Source organism: Lithobates pipiens, unplaced genomic scaffold, assembly GCF_037356315.1.
Source record: "Lithobates pipiens isolate NorthernLeopardFrog02 unplaced genomic scaffold, aLitPip1_a1.2 Scaffold_8, whole genome shotgun sequence".
NCBI classification, from domain to species: domain Eukaryota; kingdom Metazoa; phylum Chordata; class Amphibia; order Anura; family Ranidae; genus Lithobates; species Lithobates pipiens.
This window is the reverse complement of record NW_027507903.1, coordinates 639,188,329-639,212,387: the sequence shown is the minus strand read 5'-3', so window position 1 is coordinate 639,212,387 and position 24,059 is coordinate 639,188,329. Positions and strand designations below refer to the sequence as shown.

At 42.5% G+C, this 24,059-nt stretch overlaps 1 protein-coding gene across 1 annotated transcript in view; it reads left to right on the top strand.

Annotated features, from left to right (window-relative positions):
* The window catches only part of LOC143964152 (proteinase-activated receptor 1-like), an 87,467-nt gene extending 73,654 nt beyond the window's left edge, over positions 1-13,813 (top strand). The window contains exon 3 of the mRNA XM_077473845.1: positions 12,628-13,813. Coding sequence (XP_077329971.1) covers positions 12,628-13,607 — 980 coding nt within the window. The 3' untranslated portion in view covers positions 13,608-13,813. The remainder of the gene's footprint in view (positions 1-12,627) is intronic.
* Positions 13,814-24,059: the final 10,246 nt, after the last annotated feature.

The window sequence follows — 24,059 nt, the reverse complement described above, 5'->3', positions numbered from 1 at the left end:
TGGTTAAAGGAAACATAACCCCAAATTCTTACATTTCTATTACTTTTATATAACAAATATTAACCACTTACCGACCAGCGCACGCCGATGTACATCCTATTCTTGAAGAGGGATATCTCGTAACGGCAGCAGCTGCTGCCACAACCAAGATATTCATCTCTTCAGGCGCCAGTCGTCTGTACGATAACGGTGGTCTCCACGGCGGATTCCCTGCGAGATCACCGCTATCGGCGGCGGGAGAGGTGCCACCCCCCTCCCGCCGCCCTCCCGCACCTTCCGCAGCTTACCGGAGCCGGTCGGTAGCGGCGGAGGCAATCGGGTCCTCTTCCTAGCTGGGTATGGAGACGAGTGAGGCTAAGATGGCCCCTACTCGTCTCTATACCATAGGAGGGCGGAAGCGACGTCAAAACGTCACTTCCTCCCATACCTCTTAAAGGTATATTTTTTTTAAATGTCATTTTTTCTTTTTTTTTTTTTTTTTGCATTTTAGTCCAAATATGAGATCTCAGGACTTTTTGACCCCCAGATCTTATATTTAAGAGGACCTGTCATGCTTTTTTCTATTACAAGGGATGTTTACATTCCTTGTAATAGAAATAAAAGTGATCTTTTTTTTTTTTTTTTTAAAACAGTGTAAAAATAAATAAAATCAATTAAAATAAATAAGAAACAAAAAAGGGTTTTTAAAAACACCCCGTCACGACGAGCTTACGCACACAAGCGAGCGCATACGTGAGTAGCACCCGCATATGAAAACGGTGGTCAAACCACACATGTGAGGTATTGCCACGATCGGTAGAGCGAGAGCAATAATTCTAGACCTAGACTTCCTCTGTAACACAAAAAATGCAACCTGTAGACATTTTTTAATTTCGCTTATGGAGATTTTTGAGGCTAAAAGTTTGACGCCATTCCACGAGCAGGCGCAATTTTGAAGCGTGACATGTTGGGTATCAATTAAATGTATCAATTTACTCGGCGTACCATTATCTTTCACAATATAAAAAAAAATTGGGCTAATTTTACTGTTGTCTTATTTTTTTATTCAAAAAAGTGAATTTTTTCCAAAAAAAGTGCACTTGTAAGACAGCTGCGCAAATACTGTGTGAAAAAAAGTATTTCCTGACGCCTTCATGGCAGCACACACTGGGTTGTGACTCCGCCCCCACAACCTGACAGGATTGGATTAACTATAAATTTGAAGGGGAGACACCCTGCTGCATTCTCTTTTTTATCCTCACCTGACAGGTTGGACGGACGGAGTTTTCCTGTTACAGATGAATAAGCCTCTACCGCATTCGCCCCAGCAGGTTCAAGCCTCTCCTGTTTGGAAGTCCCTCCTGTACAGTCTCTAAAGGAGCTTCTATGGAGGGAACCCCCGCTCTGGTGGTCTCAAGGGGCTACTGGATTTCTGGCATTACCAAAGCTTTAAAGAAGCTTTTTTACCTTTGCAGTGGACTCCCCTTCTTCTTTTGCCTATTAATTCCTCTTATTTAAATAATATCCATCTTTTATTCCTATAGTAAGTGGTGGTTTATATTCCTTTTTTTTTTCTCTACCTTTGGGATTGCTGTCTCTTGTAGTCCCCTGTCATGGCCGCCGTTTGTTTCTCCTTCAGTGGTGTTTTCTCTATGCTGTAATTCCAGCCTAGATGGTGCCGTTCGGCCACTCTGAGCACATGCAGTGCCAGTTTTTTTTTTTTTTCCCCTATGTTTTTAATGTGTGTTCCCTTATCCAAAATGGCGCCGGAACACTTGGGACGCTTCTGTGCATGCGCAGAGCGTCAATTAGCTGCCGCAATGGCGCTATTTTCAAATACAGAGCTGTATTTCTCTGTGATTCTGCTGTGCAATCTGCAAAACTTAAGGAAGGTTGCTGCCTCTGCATGTAGATCACTCTGCAGTTTCCAGGTAAGTCCCTGTGGGACTTCTATATATATTATTATTGTTATTATATTGTTTCTTGCAGATAAACTTTGTTAATAGATAATATATAGATAAATGGTGTGTATGTGTATATATATATATATATATATATATATATATATATATATATATATATATATATATATGTGAATTGTATGTGTATGTGTATATATATATATATATATATATATATATATATATATACATACATTATTTCTCTCTATATCTCAGACTGTCCTTCACCCCTTTTTTTCTATGGAGTCCACTGCCCACGCAGACCACCATCAGCAAGTTAGGTAAAAGGCTTTACCGGGCAAGGTAAGTATTGAAGGGGAGAAAAAAAGAGTGCCAGACGTTAAATGCTGCATTTTTTTGGCAGCCCGTCTAGATCAAGAGCCGCAAGTTCCAGCCATGGGAGTAGGTCTAGCCATACGTCTAGCAGGATGTCCCGCATGAGTCGCTCAAGATCTCCTTCATGGCACTGAAGACACAGCCACTCACAACATAGCAACTCACGCCACAGTCGATCAAGTCGCAGGAGATCTCCTTCCTCACAATGTCAAAGCCGCCACACCCAACCTGCAGCAAACGCTTGCTGGGTATGCGGCGCTCCGGCACTGCCAGATAACTTGCCTGTCGCAGACGCAAGAATTGCTACAGACCTCATAAGAGAATCAGTGCTGGAGTCCATACTGGAAACAACAACACCAGCATTAGATAGAGCTGCTCCCAGTACGTCTTCTGCAGACCCCCATTTCACTCAGGCATCACAATCTTCCTCTGAAGATGAGGGTCAGGAGATGTCAGTGGGCTTTGATTTTTCCCTGGTGGAACCCTTTGCAAAGGGCGTTAAAGAAGCATTCGGCTGGCAAGATGATGCGGCAGAACCTCAGAAAATACGCAAATATTTTCCAAACCTAAAAAGAGATCCGTTATCCTTCCCATTTATAGAGGAGCTGGAGGATCTCATTAAAGACAAGTGGGAGAGGTCTGACAAAAGATCTAGTCTTACAAACAGATTAGCCAAGATGTACCCTTTAAAAGAGTCAAAAGTGAAGCCTTTAACTAATGCTCCCATCGTCGATTCCTCATTAATGCGCCTCACCCGCCACGTCACACTACCAATCGAGGACGCTGTTTCCTTTCGGGATGTGCTCGACCGAAAGATGGACCTAGAATTGAAGAAGGCATATTCCATGGCTGGGGGAGCCTGTAGACCAGCAATTACCACAGCAGCAGTGGCCACAGCCATCTCAGGATGGGCATCTAAAATAGAAAAAGACCTACAGGATGGCATTGAAATGGGAAAGATTATTTCCTCTCTGCAAGAAGTCAACCTAGCAGAGGCATCGGCAGATATTATAAGATCTTCAGCCAAGGCTATGCTGGCCTCCGTAACAGCGAGAAGAGCACTATGGCTCAAACCGCGGATGGCCGATACAGCATCAAAAATAAATTGGTGCTGAATTCCATATGATGGCGCAAATCTGTTCGGTGCCAAGTTAGACTCTGCCATATCCAAGGTAACAAGAGGGAAGTCAGGCCTGATCCCCTCCGACAGGAGACCCAAGACGCAGAAGGGACCTGTTTACAGACGTAATCTTCCGGACAAATATAGAGAGTCCAGGTCCTACTCTCCTGGTAGGGAATTTAGAAGGGACTGGAAAAACACAAAACCTTCTTTTCTAAGGATACAGAAATCTAAGGCCACCCCGGCAGGGGAACAGAAGGAACTTCACCAAGATCTGGTCAGACCATATAAAGGATTTATGGACATTGTCCACAATCCGATTCGGACACAGGTGGAAATTCAAAAACAGACTCCCACCAAATCATTTCCAGGCAACCAGAGTACCATCCTCAGTACCCCAAAGGATTCTGCTAGTAAAGTACATAGCAGAATTGAAACAAAAGGGAGCGATCCTGGAGGTCCCATCATGCCAAAAGGGAAGAGGGTTCTACTCTTCCTTGTTTCTGCTAAAAAAGACAGGGGATTTGCATCCTGTATTAGACCTCAAGATGCTCAACAAGGATATCAAAGTGGAGGCTTTCAAAATGGAAAACCTTCAATCCATACTTCTAGCAATAAATATGGGCGATTGGATGCTTTCAATAGATTTATCGGATGCATATACCAATTCATCCGGCCTTTCAAAAGTTTCTCCGGTTAGCCATAAACCAACATCATTTCCAATTCCAGTGCCTCCCATTCGGCATCTCTTCGGCACCCAGGACATTTACAAAAGTATTGTTACCGTTGGTGGCTTTCCTCAGAGAAAAGGGATTACGCGCCCACCATTATCTGGACGACATCCTACTTTTAGCAAAGGATCAGGAGACGTTGATTCATCACCGAGAGATCCTCCTTACAAACCCTCCAGAAGTGGGTGGATAATCAATTGGGAAAAGAGCTGTCTGCAACCCACACAAAATATGATATTTTTAGGGGCAGATCTGAACACCAAAACAAACAAGATGCAGCTCCCACAAGAGAAGATCCGGCCTCTGATACAGAAAATGCAGAAGCTGCTATCAAGGAATCACTTACCAGCCAGAGCCTGTCTGAGTGTACTAGGGTCCATATCCGCAACCATACCCATGGTGCAATGGACACAGTGACACATGAGAACCTTACAGAACTCATTCCTCAGGCAGTGGGATGGAGTCTCAATGCGTCAGACCATCTTCATCTCCAGATCGGTGAAGCAATCGATATGGTGGTGGACGCGCCCGAGCAATCTCAGGAAATACAAACCGATCGTCCCTCCAGACCCGGAAGTAGTCACTTCGGATGCCTGCCAGAGCGGTTGGGGGGCCCACTATCAAGGCCAGGCAGCCCAGGGCCAGTGGCATATTCAGGCTCAAGGTTTGGTCTCGAACATTTTAGAGCTCAGGGAAGCCGTTTATACCTTAAGGGCATTCGCACCATTTCTGACGGACAAGAATGGACAACCAAGTAGCAGTGTCTTATGTTCAGAAGCAAGGGGGTACCAGGAGTGCCACCTTGATGGAAGAAGTTCGGCCCATCTTGGAACGGGCTCAGATACATCTAACAAGTTTAAAAGCAGTGTATGTCCCAGCGGCACAGAACAATTACCGTATATACTCGAGTATAGGCCGACCCGAATATAAGCCGAGGCACCTACTTTTACCACAAAAAACTGGAAAAAGTTATTGACTCGAGTATAAGCCTAGGGTGGGAAATGCAGCAGCTACCGGTAAATTTCAAAAATAAAAATAGATACCAATAATGTTTTTGAATATTTATTTCAAAGAAAAACAGTAAACTATCTCTGTAAAAAAATATAAAAGTGTAAAGAGGGTCAATAAAACAATATGGTATCAACAATAACTTTAAAAGTACAAAAACCTTAGCTCATTCAGCAACCAAGCTAAAACACAAGAGTTAAAATCCTTCAAAACTGGATTCCTCATCATCTGTATGTCCAAACAGAGCTTCAGCATTAGCTGGTGTGAGATTATCAGCGTAGACATTGTCATCATCACTGAGTTCGCAGTCATCACTATCACTGCTGTCGTTCTCATACAAAGCGCTGTCTTCACTGCCATCCATAGCATTACTAATGCCACATTTCTTGAAGGCGCGTTGCACCATGTCCTCCGGAATCTCTTCCCATGCATCACGAACCCACTTTGCTATCAATTCTATGTCGGGCTTCATCAGATTTCCACCTTTTGTCAGTCGGGCTTGACCAGATGACATCCATTCATGCCACATCTTTCTCACACGGTCTTTAAAAGGTTTATTTAAACACACATCTAGCGGTTGCAATACAGATGTAAGCCCACCTGGAATAACGGCCAAAGTAACTTGAGAAGATTTTGCCATTTCTTTTATGCCATCAGATGTGTGGGCTCTGAACATATCCCAAACTAGCAATGATGGTTTTTTCTTTAAGGCTGCTCCTGGTCGTTCTTTCCAAATTTCTTCCAGCCATTTTTTTGTTCCGTCTTCATCCATCCAGCCTTTCACATGTGCGCGCACTGTAATTCGTGGTGGGAATTTGACCTTTTTAGGCAAGGTCTTTCTTTTAAAAATAATGACAGGCCGCAGCTTTGTTCCATTAGCCAAACATGACAGAACAACTGTGAAATGATTTTTTTCATTTCCTGTGGTTCTGAGAAAAATAGTTTTGTCTCCCAAACTTGCCACAGTTCTGTTGCTTGGAAGATCAAAGGTCATCGGTGTTTCATCCATATTTCCAATATCTCCCAGGTCATAGTTATGGATCCTTCTTTGTTTTATGATGAATGAATGGAATGACATCACTTTTTCATCAAGGTCTTTTGGCAACTTCTGTGAAATCTTTGTTCTTTGCCGCAAACATAGGCCAAACCTATTCATGAAGCGGGTACACCATCCTGCTGACGCAACAAATTTTTCAATGCCTGGTGCTTTTAATTTGTCATCTTTAGCCATCTGAAGGGCACGTAAGCGAATTCCCATGCGTGTTACGCAGTAACCATTTTGACGACACTCCATAACCCATTTATGCAATTCAGTCTCTAGAGCCCCATATGAAGTTGTTAAACCACGTTGAGCTTTTTTTGCCTTTGGAATCTTTTCCAAGTCAGCTTTCTTTTTCCGCCATTCCCTCACTTGTTTTTCATCAACACAAAATTCCCTACTTGCAATACTGTTATTGCTTTCTTCTGCTCTTGACACAACCTTAAGTTTGAAACCAGCTTCGAATGACCTGCGTTTTTCTTTTGGTCCAGGATTACCGGTAGAAGTGTTGGGATCCATTTCTAACAGGATAAAAAAAAAAAAGACTTGTTTGGGTACCTTTTGAGGCCTAATGCAGGCTGATATTACAGAAAGTGATGACATGACTGTTTGCATAGAGCAGCCTGTGTTAGGGCTCATAATATACGGTACCGTACATTCTACCAGTGTCCTGCCTGTGCCCATTAAATATACAGCCTGCCTGTGTCCATTAAATATACCGTCCAGCCTGCCTGTGTCCATTAAATATACCGTCCAGCCTGCCTGTGTCCATTAAATATACCGTCCAGCCTGCCTGTGTCCATTAAATATACCGTCCAGCCTGCCTGTGTCCATTAAATATACCATACAGCCTGCCTGTGTCCATTAAATATACAGTAGCCATTGTAATAATGCTCTGGATAACACATTAGACACATACCGGTATACAGCCTGCCCAATAAATATACAGTAGCCATTGTAATAATGCTCTGGATAACACATTAGACACATACCGGTATACAGCCTGCCCAATAAATATACAGTAGCCATTGTAATAATGCTCTGGATAACACATTAGACACATACCGGTATACAGCCTGCCCAATAAATATACAGTAGCCATTGTAATAATGCTCTGGATAACACATTAGACACATACCGGTATACAGCCTGCCCAATAAATATACAGTAGCCATTGTAATAATGCTCTGGATAACACATTAGACACATTTTTTTTGCGGCGCCTCGCCACGATTTCTTCAGATGTGGTCCACTGCAGTGCAAATCACATGCGGTCTCTGTGCGATGCGAGTTCATCCATACAGATAGTATGGCTGAATTGGCATCGCACGTGGCCCAAACTCACACAGGACCCTTTTTTGGTCCGCAGCAGAATCGGATCGCATGGGTGTTCACACCATGCGATCCGATTCCTGTCCGAGTTTGCAGATCGCTACAGGAAATATGGCGGGTTGGAAAAATTGCAGATTGGGAAAAATGTGGCATTGTAAGGCTAAGCCATCTATATGGCGGCAAGGGTATTAAATCTTTCGACCAGCTGCAAAGAGAATTTAAGATATCACAAAATTCATTCTATGCCTATATACAAGTGAGGCATGCTTTAAGGACCCAGTTTGGAAACCTGTTATTAACATGGGAGGAAATGCCCTTGCTATACCCAGTAGCACAAGCAGGACCCACTAAAGGATTAATATCTAAATTCTATGCCCAGCTGGGTGAACAGATTAATAGTGAGAGGAAAGGGAGGGTTGAGAAAGGGAAATGGGAGCAGGACCTAGGTAATATAACACGAGCACAGTGGAAAAATATCCTAGCGGCATGCCCAAAGGTCTCGGTCTCTCCTCCTCAGAGGATTTCCCATTTAATGGTAATTAATAGAGCATACTATACTCCCCAGAAATTATTTAAATTTGGTAAGAGAACAGATGACTTTTGCCCCAGGTGTGGGGGGTCAGGGAATTTAATGCACATGCTTTGGAAATGTCCCAAATTATTTAGATACTGGGAAGGAGTGGTAAAGATAATAAGTAGGGTTTTTGGGACGGTAATAGAGTTAAATCCCATAGTGTGCATTTTAGGCTACAGAGAGGAGGAAGTAGAAAGGAAGGGAATAACAACGGCAATCCTAAGATGTTTATTTCAAGCTAGAAGGATGATAGCTAGGAGATGGCAATCAAAGCTACCCCCTACAGTAGAGGATTGGACAAGGGCGGTAAATGACTATCTATGTAAGGAGAGGGCAGTATATGCAAAACGAAATAACCTAAAGGAGTTTAATAGGAACTGGCGAGAGTGGATAGAAGTGATGCATACCCCAGTTTAAACCATGATAGGAAAGGGAAGAGGGGAGGGGGGATGGGTAATGGGAAGGAGTAGGGTAGGGTACATAAAAGGTTCGGGAATTATTATAACACATTTATGCTATACTGTAGGATAAAAGCACCAATATATATATAAGAGGGGAGGGGAGGGGGGGCGGGGTTGATAGAAGGGATGGGAGGGAGGGGTGGGGTTATAACAATAGGAAAAACGTAGGAATTGCAAAAATAGTGATGGTAGGAGAAGGGGGGATATGGTACTGTTTAGATAATGTGCTTTTTTTTTTTTTTTGGTTAATTATATGTGATGTATGGATGTATCTTCATGTCCCCCTTCCCTTCCTAGAACTCTAAAACTCAGATCTCGGAAGGGAAGAAAGAGGTATTTGAACCCTGGTAATGTTATTTTAAAATGTGGTCTGTATAAATGTGAAAATTTAATAAAGATTAATAATAAAAAAAAAAGAGTTTGCAGATCGCACTGCGATATGCGAACTGATCTGGGGGTGTCATTAACATTTCATTGACACTCCCAGCAGTTCGCATAGTGCAGTGTGAAGTGCCGCTGGGAGGTATGCGATGCGGGAAAACACTGCGGATTCACGGCGTTCCCGCTGCAGTGTGAACCCAGCCTAAAGTGCAATTATTAAAATTATGTTTAAAAAGGCTGGGTTCACACTGCAGCGATGCGGGAACACCGCAAATCCGCGGCGGGTTCCCGCATCGCATACCTCCCAGCGGCACTTCACACTGCCCTATGCGAACTGCTGGGAGTGTCAATGAAATGTTAATGACACCCCCAGATCAGTTCGCATATCGCAGTGCGATCTGCAAACTCGGACAGGAATCGGATCGCATGGTGTGAACACCCATGCGATCCGATTCTGCTGCGGACCAAAAAAAGGGTCCTGTGTGAGTTTGGGCCACGTGCGATGCCAATTCAGCCATACTATCTGTATGGCTGAACTCGCATCGCACAGAGACCGCATGTGATTTGCACTGCAGTGCAGTGCGAATCACATCCGGTTCTCGTAACCTCTGCAGTGTGAACCCAGCCTTTAAGTACCGTACAAAATTGCTTAAGATTTTAAATTTTTTTTTAAATATTTTAAAAAAACAATTACGGTACAAAAAAATTACAGGATTCTAATCTACAGTATCTACAGTATGACAGTATGACACAGTATGAGACAAAAGCAGGTTTTTTTTTTTCCATAATTTACCGTATGCCTCGTGAATTCACCTCACCTTTACTTCCATAGACTGGATTGCCCGGCCCCTGCTCTCTCTGCTTCTTTCTATGGTAGTCCTGTGTAGAGAGAGAGAGAGGGGATTGGGCATATCACTCCGCAGCACACAGTATCCTATGCTAATACTGTGTGGTGTGCGGAGCGCGTGCAGAGATTCCTCCGCGCCCGAAATAAAAGAAAGAGTCCCCCCACTGCAGTAACGATGTGCGGTCTGCGGAGCGGGTGCAGAGGCTGTATTCCTCCGCGCCCGAAACAGAGGAAAGAGTCCCCTCCCCGCTGCAGACATAGAGCACATCGAAGGAAAAAAAAAAACTATAACGAAGGGAATCGAAAGATGAGGGGATTGTGCTGACCGGCAAACTGACAGGCCATTCACCAGCGTCAGCCAGCGACATGGCCCCGCCCCTTTTTCTCCTCCAGCTCGGGCAAATTTTCAGTGACTCGAGTATAAGCCGAGGCGGCTTTTTTCAGCCCAAAAAGTGGACTGAAAAACACGGCTTATACTCGAGTATATACGGTACTCAACTGCCTGAGTCGAGAAACGCTATCCAACAACGAGTGGTGGTTGAACCCTCAGACTTTTTCCCTCCTTACGGAAATCTGGGGATCGCCGGAAGTAGATTTAGCAGCCACTACGATGAATACCAAGTGCCACAGATTCCTGTCAAGAGGTTCATTCCCATCGGTGGAGGGAGTGGACTGTCTAGTTCACCCATGGAACTTCAAGTTGGGGTATATATTCCCTCCAACTCCGTTAATTGTGAGGTTCCTATCCAGGCTTCGGAGATCCTCGGTGACTGTATTTACGATTATTCCACTGTGGCCGAGGAGGCCGTGGTTCACGACACTCTTACAGCTCAGCCTTCAACCTCCAGTTCTTCTCCCAATAACTCCGGATCTTCTGTCTCAAGGTCAATTTTTACATCCTGCATCAGAGAAATTGCACCTGATGGCCTGGAGATTGAGAGGGCTAGACTAAGAGCGCAAGGCTGTTCTCATGAAGTCAACCCTGATGCAAGCCAGGAAAGCCACTACCAAAACCATCTATTCAAAGGTTTGGGGAAGATTCTGCTTCATGGCACAACAGAAAGGATGGAATTCTCTTTCTCCGGAACCCTCTCAGGTCCTGGAATTCCTCCAGTCCGGGGTCAACAAGAGTCTAAGCTTAAGTACCCTAAAGGTTCAGGTATCAGCTCTGTCAGCTAAAACAGATACTAAGTGGGCATTCCACCCATTGGTAATCCAATTTACAGAGCCTAAATCTAAACATTAAACCCCCCAGGAGGCCAGTCTTTCCATCATGGGATCTTTCAATAGTTCTCCATGCTCTCGCTTCTCCTCCGTTTGTTCCATTTGAAACTATCTCTTTATGGGACTTGACTTTAAAACTGTCTTTTCTCATTGTGATTACATAAGCTAGGAGAGTGTCGGAGATCCAAGCATTAAGTTAGTTCTCTTTCCTGACAAAGTAGTCCTCAGACCTTCCGAACACTTCATACCCAAAGTGGCAACTTCCTTCCATTACAACCATCATCCTTCCATCCTTCACGGACGATCAGGGTAATCCTCATCCACTAGATGTCAAAACAACCATCATGAACTACTTAACTGCTACCACCTCTTTTAGGAAAACTAACTCTCTTTTGATCATTCCCCATGGAACCAGGCGTGGGCAAGCCACCTCCTCATGCACTATTGCATCCTGGTTAATCAGAACCATTAAAAAAGCTTACTCCACCCAGCATATGGCGATTCCTGAAGACATCAGGGCTCATTCAACTAGGGCAGTGGCTACCTCTTGGGCAGCGTATTGCAGGGTCTCACCAGAGACAATATGCAGGGCAGCAACGTGGTCCTCCAGGAATACCTTTATTTCCCACTACAAGGTGGATTCTGCTCATTTATCCATGGCCGACTTCGAGAGATCCGTCATTAGAGCCAATTCTTTAGCATTATAAGGAATAAATATTATTTTACTTGCACCCACCCGACTGGCGAGTTATTTCCCAGTGTGTGCTGCCATGAAGGCGTCAGGAAAATGGAAAATTGTATACTCACCTTTCCGTAATTTTCCTTTCCTGACGCATCTTCATGGCAGCACACAGTTGCCCTCCCTGTTTCTTTTGTGATGATATTTACAGAGAATGCAGCAGGGTGTCTCCCCTTCAAATTTATAGTTAATCCAATCCTGTCAGGTTGTGGGGGCGGAGTCACAACCCAGTGTGTGCTGCCATGAAGATGCGTCAGGAAAGGAAAATTACGGAAAGGTGAGTATACAATTTTCCATTTTCAATGACTGCCATTTTATTCTCTAGGGTGTTAGAAAAAAAAAACAATATAAAATGTTTGGGGGTTCTAAGTAATTTTCTAGCAAAAAAAAAAATGTTTTAAACATGTAAACGTCAAATCTGAAAAAGAGGCCTGGTCCTTAAGTGGTTAATGTATAAACGCTTAACAAGCTTGCTTTTTTTAAAGCTATGAAATTGTTGCCAACACGTTAAAGACTAGAGTGTCTGTGCACATCCCCCACACCGTAGTCTGCTGTCATAGGAAAGTGCAGGACAGGGAGGGTTCTGTGTGTGGCACTGGGAGAGTCCTGTCCCTTGTACCCATAGATGCCAGGCTTCTGAGCAACCAGCAAAGGGCCAGCGCTGGAGGTGGCAGAACTTTGTTCTCCATATTCCGACAGAAAAAAAAGCCCGGTATATATAGCTATATAGAGGAAGGAGGGCTCTGGTTCAGAGTGATTGTTGTTTTTGTTTTTTTTCTTCTTAATTTTACTTTATATGAGCGATTTCTTTTTTTTTCAACCACAGTTAAAGAAAAGTTAAATGTATTCAGTATATTTACTGTATTAATGCTAATACTGGGTGTTTACTTTCCAGATTATGTTTATGAAATCCTCTGTATTTTAAGACATTGGAGTGTTACCATTCTTGTCCCATCGATCTATACTGTTGTGTTCCTCGTGGCTCTTCCTCTCAATATCATGGTGATCGTCATGTTCCTGGTGAAGATGAAGGTCAGGAAGCCGGCAGTGGTCTACATGCTGAACCTCGCCATAGCAGATGTCCTCCTTGTTTGTGTCCTTCCTTTCTATATTGTCTACAGATTCTTGGGATCTAACTGGATCTTCGGAGATGGAATGTGTCGCTTTGTCACGGCCACATATTACGGTAACATGTACTGCTCCGTCCTGCTCATGACAAGTATCAGCGTGGACCGTTTCCTGGCCGTAGTCCACCCGGTGCGGTCTCTCCCCTGGCGCACAGTGACCCGAGCCTGGCTGGTGTGTGGTGCCATCTCGGTCATCTCATTGGCCAGCACTGTGCCCCTTTTCATAAGAGAACAGACCTTGTATATTGGCAGAGACAGAACATTGTGTCATGAAAATCGGCATTTAGGGGCTTATTTAGATTCTAGTTATGTTTACTTCCCCACTGTGTTCTCACTTTTTAATTTCTTACCGTTATTCATTATAAGTTTCTGTTACATCGGAATCATCCGCAGTCTCAGCAGATCAGCATTTGATCGCAGACATAAGAGATCGCGATCTATCCGTCTATCTGTGATTGTACTGAGTGTCTTTGTCCTTTGCTTTGGCCCCACCAATGTCATCTATTTCATTTCCTACAAGCAGATAAATAAGAATTATGATCACTCTCTGTATATTGCCTACATCATCTCTTCCAGTATCAGCAGTATAAACTGTTGTCTGGATCCTCTTATCTATTATTTTGCATCCTCCCAGTGTCAGAGATACGTCTCCAGCTTGCTGCGCTGGAAGAGAAATGATCGCCCTCCAGTACACATAGAGCAGGTACCCTTGAGGACTCATTCTGCTCAGATCACTAAGAGTGAATGATCTATTTTAACCCCTTTCTGCCCAGCCCTGGCATCTCTTTAACTGGGTCTTTACACCCAGGAAGAACTGCCCAATTACATGACCACTGTGATTGGCTGTCACAGTGGTCACTTGATCAGAAGCTCCTCCCTCCAGCTCTCGATCATTGCTATAGACTTTGAGCTGTCAGTGACAGTTCCATCACTGTGGAAAGAGGACACAGTGAGTTTAAGGGGCACTGATAAGGCAGTACAGCCAGCCCTCCTGTACTGAGCCCCATCAGTTCAAAAGGGGGGATCGAGCACCTGCTGAGCAGGGAGGACCACCTGTACTGTCTTATTGCAGACACTGATTCTATTCTGCCTCCCCCTGCAACACTGGCAGCTTCTCCCCCACTCCCCCCCTCCAGCTGGGATTGTTTATAACACATGTGCCCGCTCCATCTGCTGTCTGGGACCCCCTGTGTGCTCCTTTCCCCACACAGTGGTGCCGGATCCCCTCCTTTCCCACCGGCAGATGCTGTGGGCACACAGGGGGATTTTTCAGGATTGAAAGTAGGGGAAGGGGCTTGTAAATATTTTATTTACTGGCCCCTTCCTTTCCTGAATGTACACAGTGAGTGATCACTACTGCGTTCCTTCATCACTGAAGCATAGTAAGCATAGTAAACTGTGCTAACTATGCTTCAGTTTGTTAATGAGCAGGAAGCCTCGCAGCGCTTCCTATTCATTCACCTGTACAGTCACTTCCACTTCACAATTATGTGCCACGTTGTGTTGGTCTATCACATAAAATCCCAATAAAATACATTTACGTTTTGGGTTGTAACCTGGCGAAATGTGGAAGATTTCAAGGGGTATGAATACTTTTTCAGGGTACTGTATTGTTATTTACATTTTTGTATGGTCTTTGTATTTTCTCACAGTTTTTTTTTTTTTTTTGAGGGTGTGGGTGACTTTCCAGCGGGAATTGTGTGATGAAAAGCTGTTGGCGGAAAATCCGACCGTTTGTACGATCCATCGGACGATTGTTGACGGATTTTCTGCGGACAAATGTTGGATAGCAGGCTTTAAAATTTTCCGCGGACAAATGTCTGTTATCGGATATTCTGAGCGTGTGTGCACAAGTCCATCGAACCAAAGTCCAAGGTACAAACATGCATGCTCGGAAGCAAGGATGAGCCAGAAGTGGCCGGTCTTGTAAACTAGCGTTCATAATGGAGAATTAACATTTGTGACGCGGCAAATTATGAAATGTCGAAATGCAGCGCACAATTCTCTTATAATGGGATAATAATGAAGCTGATTTGCTGGTTATACTGATGGAATTATTGCAAATGTATTTTAACCACTTCGGATCTGGAAGATTTGGCTGCTGAATGACCAGGGCATTTTTTGCGATATGGCACTGTGCCGTTTCTAACTGACAATTGCGCGGTTGTGCGGCGCTGTACCCAAACAAAATTGACATCCTTTTTTCCCCACAAATAGAGCTTTCTTATGGTGGTATTTGATCACCTCTGCAGTTTTTATTTTGTGCGCTATAAAAAAAAAAGAGCGACAATTTTGAAAAAAACACGATATTTTGTACTTTTTTGCTATAATAAATATCCCTTTTTTTTAAAAAAAATAAGATAGTTTTTTCTCAGTTTAGGCCGATATGTATTCTTCTACATATTTTTGGTAAAAAAAATTGCAAGCGTTTATTGATTGGTTTGCACAAAAGTTATAGTGTCTACAAAATAGGGCAGAGATTTATAGCCTTTTATTATTATTATTATTTTTTTACTAGTAATGGCGGTGATCTGCGATCTTTATTGGGACTGCGACATTATGGCGGACACATCGGACACTTTTGACATCATTTTGGGACCATTGGCATTTATACAGCGATCAGTGCTATAAAAATGCACTGATTACTAAAAATGCCACTGGCAGGGAAAAGGTTAACTGTATTCCCTGGGAGGGGATTCTAACTGAAGGGGGAGGGGACTGACTAGAAGAAGTGACAGATCCTGATTCCTAGCTAATAGGAACACACAATCTGTCACTCCTCTCAGAACACAACACGGATTTGTGTGTTTACACATACACTTCTGTGTTCTGTCCCTTGTGCCAGCGATCGCATGTGGCCAGTGGTCATTGTGACTGTTGGCCACAAGCATCTAACCCCCCGCAGTGCGACTGCTATCCCGAACCCGCGAGCCGACGTATAGCTACGATTGGTCACGATTAATAAAGCAACCAATTTTTGGACATCCTCCTCCTCTTGTTCCTGGACTGGACTTGGGTCAAAGCAATAACTCCAGGGCCAATAGGAAATAACACATTATCTCCTCCGATTCCGCAACATGTCTGGTTGACGAACAGCCGTTCAGAAATGACATGAAAAGTGTGAAATGAAAAGAGCGAAATGAAAAGCGCAAATCAACACTCACCAAACTTCTACTAACACGAAATTAGCAAAAGGAGCCCAAAGGGTGGCGCTAAAGAGCTTAAAAATCACATAGCACGTCACTACATTCGTGTTTGTTGGCCAACAATTCCTTACCATTTTGTATGCAAGACAAAATCCAGGAACACGCCTTCAGACAAAAGTCTGAGGTTTTGTCTGTGGAAAATCCGATTGTGTGTACGAGGCTTAACTCCCAGCTCTCACCATCTTGAATCTTGTGTTATATTAAGAAGTGATAACCTGGGTAGTAATCTTTGTGTATTGACTTATAACAACCTAGGAGGAATTCAGATTCTTTCACATGCCCTTTCTTGGCTTGTTCTTATTATGTTCAGATCCACTTTAATGGACACCTGGATTGTGATGTTTATTTTTTCACTCATTATTTAATATAAGTACAATTATTTAGCACAATGTACTGAAAGCCGTAGTATTCCCATCCTGTGCTATTTCCACCATATCAAGATTTCATACCTAGTGAACTTGGAATGTAAACCGCTTCCTTCCTTATCCCTTTCTGTGTAATCTGTCCTTTTCTAATCAATGACGTAATCAGTGCATGCGTAGTTAGTCCCATTTTTCCGACAGGCTCCTCTTGCCAGAAAATAGCATTTACATACCGGGGCTACGTCATCTCCTTTGCCGGACGTCAGCTCCGAGATCCCGCGAGATCGTTTAAAGCTGAGCCTTAACCCGGCAGCCATCGCTTGGCTTGATAAATACGGCGCAAGCGCAAGAATTGGGACATGGAAAGGAAGGGCGGAAGAATGAACAGTATTGAACACGGAAATCAGAAGTCAGCATAGTGGTGGCCGCAAAGGAAAAAGAGCTTATAGAATACAATATTTTTATTAGTAAGAAGACTTCATATATTTTTCCTATGTGGTGCTTTGATTTAAAGTAACTTCATGAACTTTGTTCCGTGTATTTTCAGATAGAAGTATGAGAGTTTACTACCGCTTTAAAATCAATAAGCTTAGTACTGGATATAGATTCCAGCTTGTAGGCAGCTTCATAGTCACTTGTCTTATAAAAGTAGATGTAATCCCAAACTGAATGACATTTAGTTCGCTAAATCTGTTTTTTTTCTTTTCCAATAAAATGCTTTTTTAATGTTTTATCCTTTGTTGCATGTCAGTGCTGCTCATCTCCTGCAAACTTTTTAACCTCTTGTTGACTGCATAATATATATACACACACACACACACACACACACACACACACACACACACACACACACACACACACACACACACACACACACACACACACACACACACACACACACACACACACACACACACACACACACACACACACACACACACACACACACACACACACACACACACACACACTATATTACCAAAAGTATTGGGACACCTGCTTCCGCATGCACATGAACTTTAATGGCATCCCAGTCTTAGTCCATAGTGTTCAATATAGAGTTGGCTCACCCTTTGCACATATAAAAGCTTCAGCTCTTCTGGGAAGGCTGTCCACAAGGTTTAGGATTGTGTCTTTGGGAATGTTTGACCATTCTTCCAGAAGGGCATTTGTAAGGTCAGTCGCTGATTTTGGCCGACAAGGCCTGGCTTGCAGTCTCCTCTCTAATTCATCCCAAAGATGTTGTATCGGGTTGAGTTCAACCCTGTGCAGGCCAGTCAAGTTCCTCCACCCCAAACTTGCTCATTCATGTCTTTTTGGATCTTGCTTTGTGCACTGGTGCACAGTCATGTTGGAACAGGAAGGGGCCATCCCCAAACTCTTCCCACAAAGTTGGGATCATGAAATTGTCCAAAATGTCTTGGTATGCTGACACTTTAACTGGAACTAAGGGGCCAAGCCCAACCCCTGAGAAACAACCCCACACCATAATCCCCCTCCACCAAATTATTTTGACCAGTACACAAAGCAAGGTTGGAAGACCGAAACCAAAGGTTGCCCTGACCTTGCAAGCCACCCAACATCTCTGACACCCTGGGTTCAGACATAATTCAAAGTGATAATTACACAGACACCAGACTGTAGAAAAGTAAACAAGTATTTTACTTAAGATTTTTTAAGGCAGATAAGAACAAGAATTGCTTACACAGATATCTTTCAGTGTTAAACTTTGGTCTTAGTAAGTATATAAAGGGTATGCAATGCAAAGGAAATCACAATAAGTCAAACAATAGTAACCAATAGGTCCTGAAAGCACCTATGACCCCGGTATAAAAGGGAAGAGATTCGATTTTTTTCTGTGTCAGCCTGCTCTTTTAAAATCTTGATGCCACAGGCCCAGAAAGTTTGTGGCACAATTGTAACACAATTTGTAAGAAATGCAATAATCAATATCTGAGTAGAGTTCCCCTTAATGTGAACAGATGTTATGCATAGTGTCCTTTTAGTGAGAAGGGGGAGAGAAAGTAGTGAAGTTCTTGTAGTGTAGTCTTCAGCTAGCTCAACAAGGGCCCAGAGGAATTGCTGAACAATGACGATAAGAAATAAAGGATAGTGTGTTTCCTTTTTAAAGCCTTTATGTAGAGAGATGGGATAAAGATGTCTGCATGGGGTGTCTTTGTTTGGTGTACACAAAGTGGGCTTCTGCCTGCTCGCCAATCCTGATGATACCAAGGCTCAAGGGAAGAGGATGTCCTGGAGCAGGCTCTTGAAGAATCTGCAACCAGGGGATGGTGCCTGGCCCTGCACCACATGACACTGGGATTCAGCTGGGTCTGTAATGGTGACGATGAGAGTGACCCCCGACTGTCACTTGCCCGCCAGGGGGCTGGTGATGGGAGATCTGCCTTCAGGTGTAACACTCACTTGCTGGAGTCTCCTCAACTGTCAAGGTCGTGTCATCCTCTCATGTTCCCCAAAGTGGCCAAGTCCCTGCTCACAGCTGAAGGCCATGCTCCCAAAAAGAAGAGCTCTTCCCAAGACCGGACTATTTATGTCCTCGCCCACCATCCCTCTCTCTCCTAGCCAGCTGGAACTTGTAGTCTACAACATCACTGGCTCCAATGTAAATCCTGGCTCTCCAGACCAAATATCCCACAATCCCCTGCTTTCTATAATTGTCTCTCTCTCTGCATTCATGAAATGATGGCACAATGACCAGGCTGAACACTAGAGGTAAACAAGCTCACTGCAGCTGCTGTTACAGAATGTCCCACAATGACACAGGCAAGTTAGGCAGCATCTGGCTACATACAGTATATAGGGCACATGTGCTCCGTGGTGGTATGAGGTTTTGTGCTGAGACTACAATTACTATGCACTCCGAGCACACTGACTGAACAGCCCTCAGTCAAGGCTCCTGATCAGGAGTCAGTGGGATGGGCTCCCGATCATGTGACAGCGGTGGGAACCAATCACAGAAGTTACAGAATTCAGAAGCCTGTATTGGGGTGTCCCAATAGTTTTGGAAATATAGTGTAACATGCTATTGGAAAATAACTAAGATTAAATATAATTCATTGTCCATAAAAAATTCCTCCCTCAGAGTCCCCACCCTTCATGGATGTCCATGGCTCTAAGTTTTGGGGATTCTGGGAACTCTAGAGGATATCTGAGGAATGGGAAGGCTTTCCACCCCCCTGTTTGCATTCTCAAAGTTTATTATAGGTACTTTTAAAATGGCTCAGCTCTCTTGTACATTATTTAGTTATATATTCACGTATTTGATATTATTTATTGTTACTCTGCTTATAATAAAGACAATTGTAAAGTGTCAGATGTGTGTCCTGCCTGTGTGAATTGTTTGACTTTAAATATAAAAGAACATAATGACCAACAAACTAATTTTAGTCCACCTGGAAAACTTACACAGGGCTGTGTGTTAGGACAGTCATGGGGAAAAGTCAAACGCTAAAAGAATAAACACTCCTCAGTTCTCATTGCTGTCCCATTGGGGAGATTTCACCTCACTTCCTGTCCCAGTGACAGCAGGACCGCCATTGGGATGAGTATATCTCTAGACAAATCTTTATTTTTTATTTTTTGCTTGCATATTGCACTTTGAAATATATACAAAAAAACAGTGCTGCGCTACTAAGTGACTCAAAACATATAAAACATGAATACATTCCTAGTGTATATAAATAAGTCCACTGAATGTGAAAAAATGAATCAAAGTTTGTGCAAATAAATGGTGACAGATTGAAGAGGATCCAGCCGTAAATCAATTCACTCAAATGCAGACAATATTATGCGCTCTCCTCTACCAGTTTCACAAGCTGCTCACCTCATATCAGAGTAAAACCAGCAGTTTTCCCCTCTGGGGATAATGAAAACAACTGGCGTGATATGGATGCAAAAACCCTCCTTTGGCCAAGGCTCCTTATTTGGATTCTGTGGAAACCCGATCGTCTTGTCTGTTAGATGTTATATGTAAAGAAAAAGGTAACATCTAGTGCTCTCTGTTTTAGATTGTTTACCACTTTTTTATACTATTAAATTAACTCACAAGTAAAGCACAATCAGCTTGTGCTAGCTGCAAAGGCATTCAAACATCCCAATCTCAAAATGACGTCAGTACACAGACTCCGCCCCCTAAATGCATGAAATGTTTAAACCCCTAAATGGATTAAATAATCAAAATCAAATAAGACTGAATATCACCCCATGATTCACCTGAAATAAAAGTAAAATTATGTATCATCGATATATCTCAGCTGAACACCTACAATCTCCAAATCCAAACATAAATTTTAACCATTTGGTTGGATGGTCTTGTGTGTCTTTTTATCCTGACTATGTAACTATGTAAAGGCAAAAAAGTGACCAATCTTTTATGAAGTGGAAAACTATTGCAGGGAGTTGCATTCCAATGAGACCTATAGGAGAAAGAATGCTCTGGAAGGTTTGTTCCCAATATTTATCACCTCCCCTCAGCTCCACCACTCAAACTCCTCAGTGATTGGCTAGGCTGGATAAATATCATTACTCAGATATTGTGACTTTCTACACTAACAAATGGTGACAACTCAACAGCAGCGGGGAAAAGTAATCAATGCTCTGAGCTCAGTAAAAATATACAGAGTACAGAAAACATAAGCAGTTAAACACAGGAGACAGAGTGCAGAAAGGTGTCAGCAGCAATAACCATATTTATTATACAAAATAAAATATCAACTTAAGCCGACCATACATGGATTGAAATTTGCTTGTTTCAGCAGGGACTGGCTAAATTTTGATCTATGTATTGGCACCCTGGTTGTACACAACCAGTCTGTTGGGTTTCTCCCAAGTGATTAGTGCTGCTGGCTACAGCTGGAAACACTAATCATTGTGTTCTGCCGACAGGGAAGGTTCCCCGTACTCCCCACCAGCAGAAAACAATAGCACTGTGGGAAGGATTCCCCCATCAACAAGAAATTACATAAACTATGGCCTGCCTTACACATAAGAGAGAAGGATTACGCCTCTGCACTGGAACCATGGGATCATCATATCTCAGAGCATAATCACAGGTCTGGGGAGAGATCCAGGGAAACACAGAGTGGTGTTGTGTGAAACAATCGGTAATCAGAAGCAACCAGTGGCCACAGATAAACTCTGCTTTGGAGAACTGTATGCAACCTGGAAAACAACAGACATGTTTGTTACAACATGTAAGTTACTGAAAAATATCAGGGTTGATGAAATCAGAAGAAAAAACACACACAACTTGAAAAAAATACTTCAAAAAAGGGTAATTTATGAAAATCAATGGGAAATACTTATTGGGAGTTAAAAAAGACATAAAGAGACTAGTGTGTTCCCTAGATCTCTACCTATACAGAGATCACACACTACATGGATATAGCAAGCACTGTACTCCATTAATGAGCAGAGGGAGGGCTGAAATTAAAAACAAGTGTCAATGAATAGATACAATGAGCATCACTGAGAAGAGAAAAGCAACAAATTAAGAAGTGAAATGTAAATAGTAATAAAGACACAATCTGATAAACATACTGGAAACTAAAAAAGCTGTGTGTGTATAATATATACACAAACAAGAGAGATTTATAATGCCATATTCTTATCAATAATTGAATTTAACCCTTTAGGAGACAAGGTTTCAAACTTGTAGAGCCAGGGCATCTCTTTCTTTCACAGAGCCTTTTAAACTGCTCAACAGGGGAAAGACTGCCTGGTATGGTTTCCAGAATGCACATTTGTTAAACGAATATGCTTCTCTAAGAAGTGTCTAGAGACATTATGACCATCTTCACCCTGTTTAATAAATCTTATGTGATTGCCAAAAGGACTATGGAGAGCTCAGATAGTGAGGCTTACATAAAGCAGGTCAGGTTAAACAATATTTTACAGACTGTGTGGAGCAATTTCTAGCATTGATACATCCACACAAGATTTCCAAACATATTACCACTAATACAGTGGGGTGGATTTGGCTTTTTAAGTTCACTAGGTGCAACTTTTCCTTATTCACTCAGGTCTTTACAGTAGACTACTTTAGGTTTCTTAGGGAGATGTGGGCCCAATTGGGGGTCCCTTAGCAATAGGGCCCAGTGCATATTCGGGGTTTGTTCCATGTGCTTAAACTGGGTATGAAACTGGGTAATAAATCTAACGTCCCTGAAGATGTTATTTGGTCATTATTAGGAATAGTATTTTTAAACTGGAGTTTAAAATATACAGTAACTGGTTGGCTTCTTCCAGCACTTCTTTTTGATATTGCTTGTCCTAAAATTTTCTGACCTCATTCCGCTGGGTATAACCATCCAGTAGGATACAGTTCTTCCAGAGTCAGCAAAACTGGTTCTAGTGTATGTCACGTTCCCACTTTGGATTGTGGCAACTTATAACAGGAATTACCTGCAAATGTCTTATGGGCTTGGTTCCTCCTTGCTTCCTTCCTTGAAAACTATTACCTCCTCAGGTATGTTTTACATTACAATTAAAGTAACACACCACAAAAATACTGCTCAATCAGCACTCTGACTCTACAATAACACTATATATTCAATCATCAATGATTACAATTACATAGTGTTATTGTATGTTGACCAGCATTTTTGTGGTGTTAAACAACAACACTTTAGGTCAAGAGGCATAATGCCATATAAATTCTGCCTAACACTTTGCAAAAGATGCATTCTGAAGGCATTATGTGTGGTTGAGGAGTAGTAAGGTAAGGTTACCCAGCACAATGCCTTCTGAATTCATCTTTTGCAAAGTGTTAGGCAGAATTTATATGGCATTTTCATGCCTCATGCCCTAAAGCGTTACGTTTTATTTTTGGGAACTTGTGTTTTTTTTGCACACACAGTGTTGAGCAGCAGTTCAGACTCGAGCAGCAGTGTTTTTGTGGATATGGCTCCGCCTCCTTCTTGAAAACTATGTTACCTCCTCAGGTATGTTTTGCATTAGAATTAAAGTAACACGACACATAAATACTGCTCAATCAGCACTCTCTACAATAACACTATGTATTTAATTCAATCAACGATGATTACAATTACAATACATAGTGTTATTGTATGTTGACCAGCATTTTTGTGGTGTTAAACAACACTTTAGGTCAAGAGGCATAATGCCATATAAATTCTGCCTAACACTTTGCAAAAGATGCATTCTGAACGCATTATGTGTGGTTGTCTGGTTGAGTAGTAAGGTAACACACAATGCCTTCAGAATGCATCTTTTTCAAAGTGTTAGGCAGAATTTATATGGAATTTTCATGCCTCATGCCCTAAAGCATTACCTTTTTATTTTTGGGCACTTTATTTTGGTATATTATGTCTTTCATGTGTTTTGTACACACTACACAGTGTTGAGCATGAGCAGCAGTGCAGAGCAGCAGTGCTTTTGTAGCATTTTTATATTGCATTTTTTTTAATGCTTCAGGCTCTGAATTAATGGCAATGGCATAATCATTATTCGTGCCTGATGCTAAAGTGTTGTTTACATTTTATTTTTGGCACTTTTTTATACTGTAAAAACTTTACCACATTGAAGTACTTTTTGGAAAAAATGTAATAAAAGTTGAAATATTATAGTTAGAAGTTGTACGTATAATTTTTT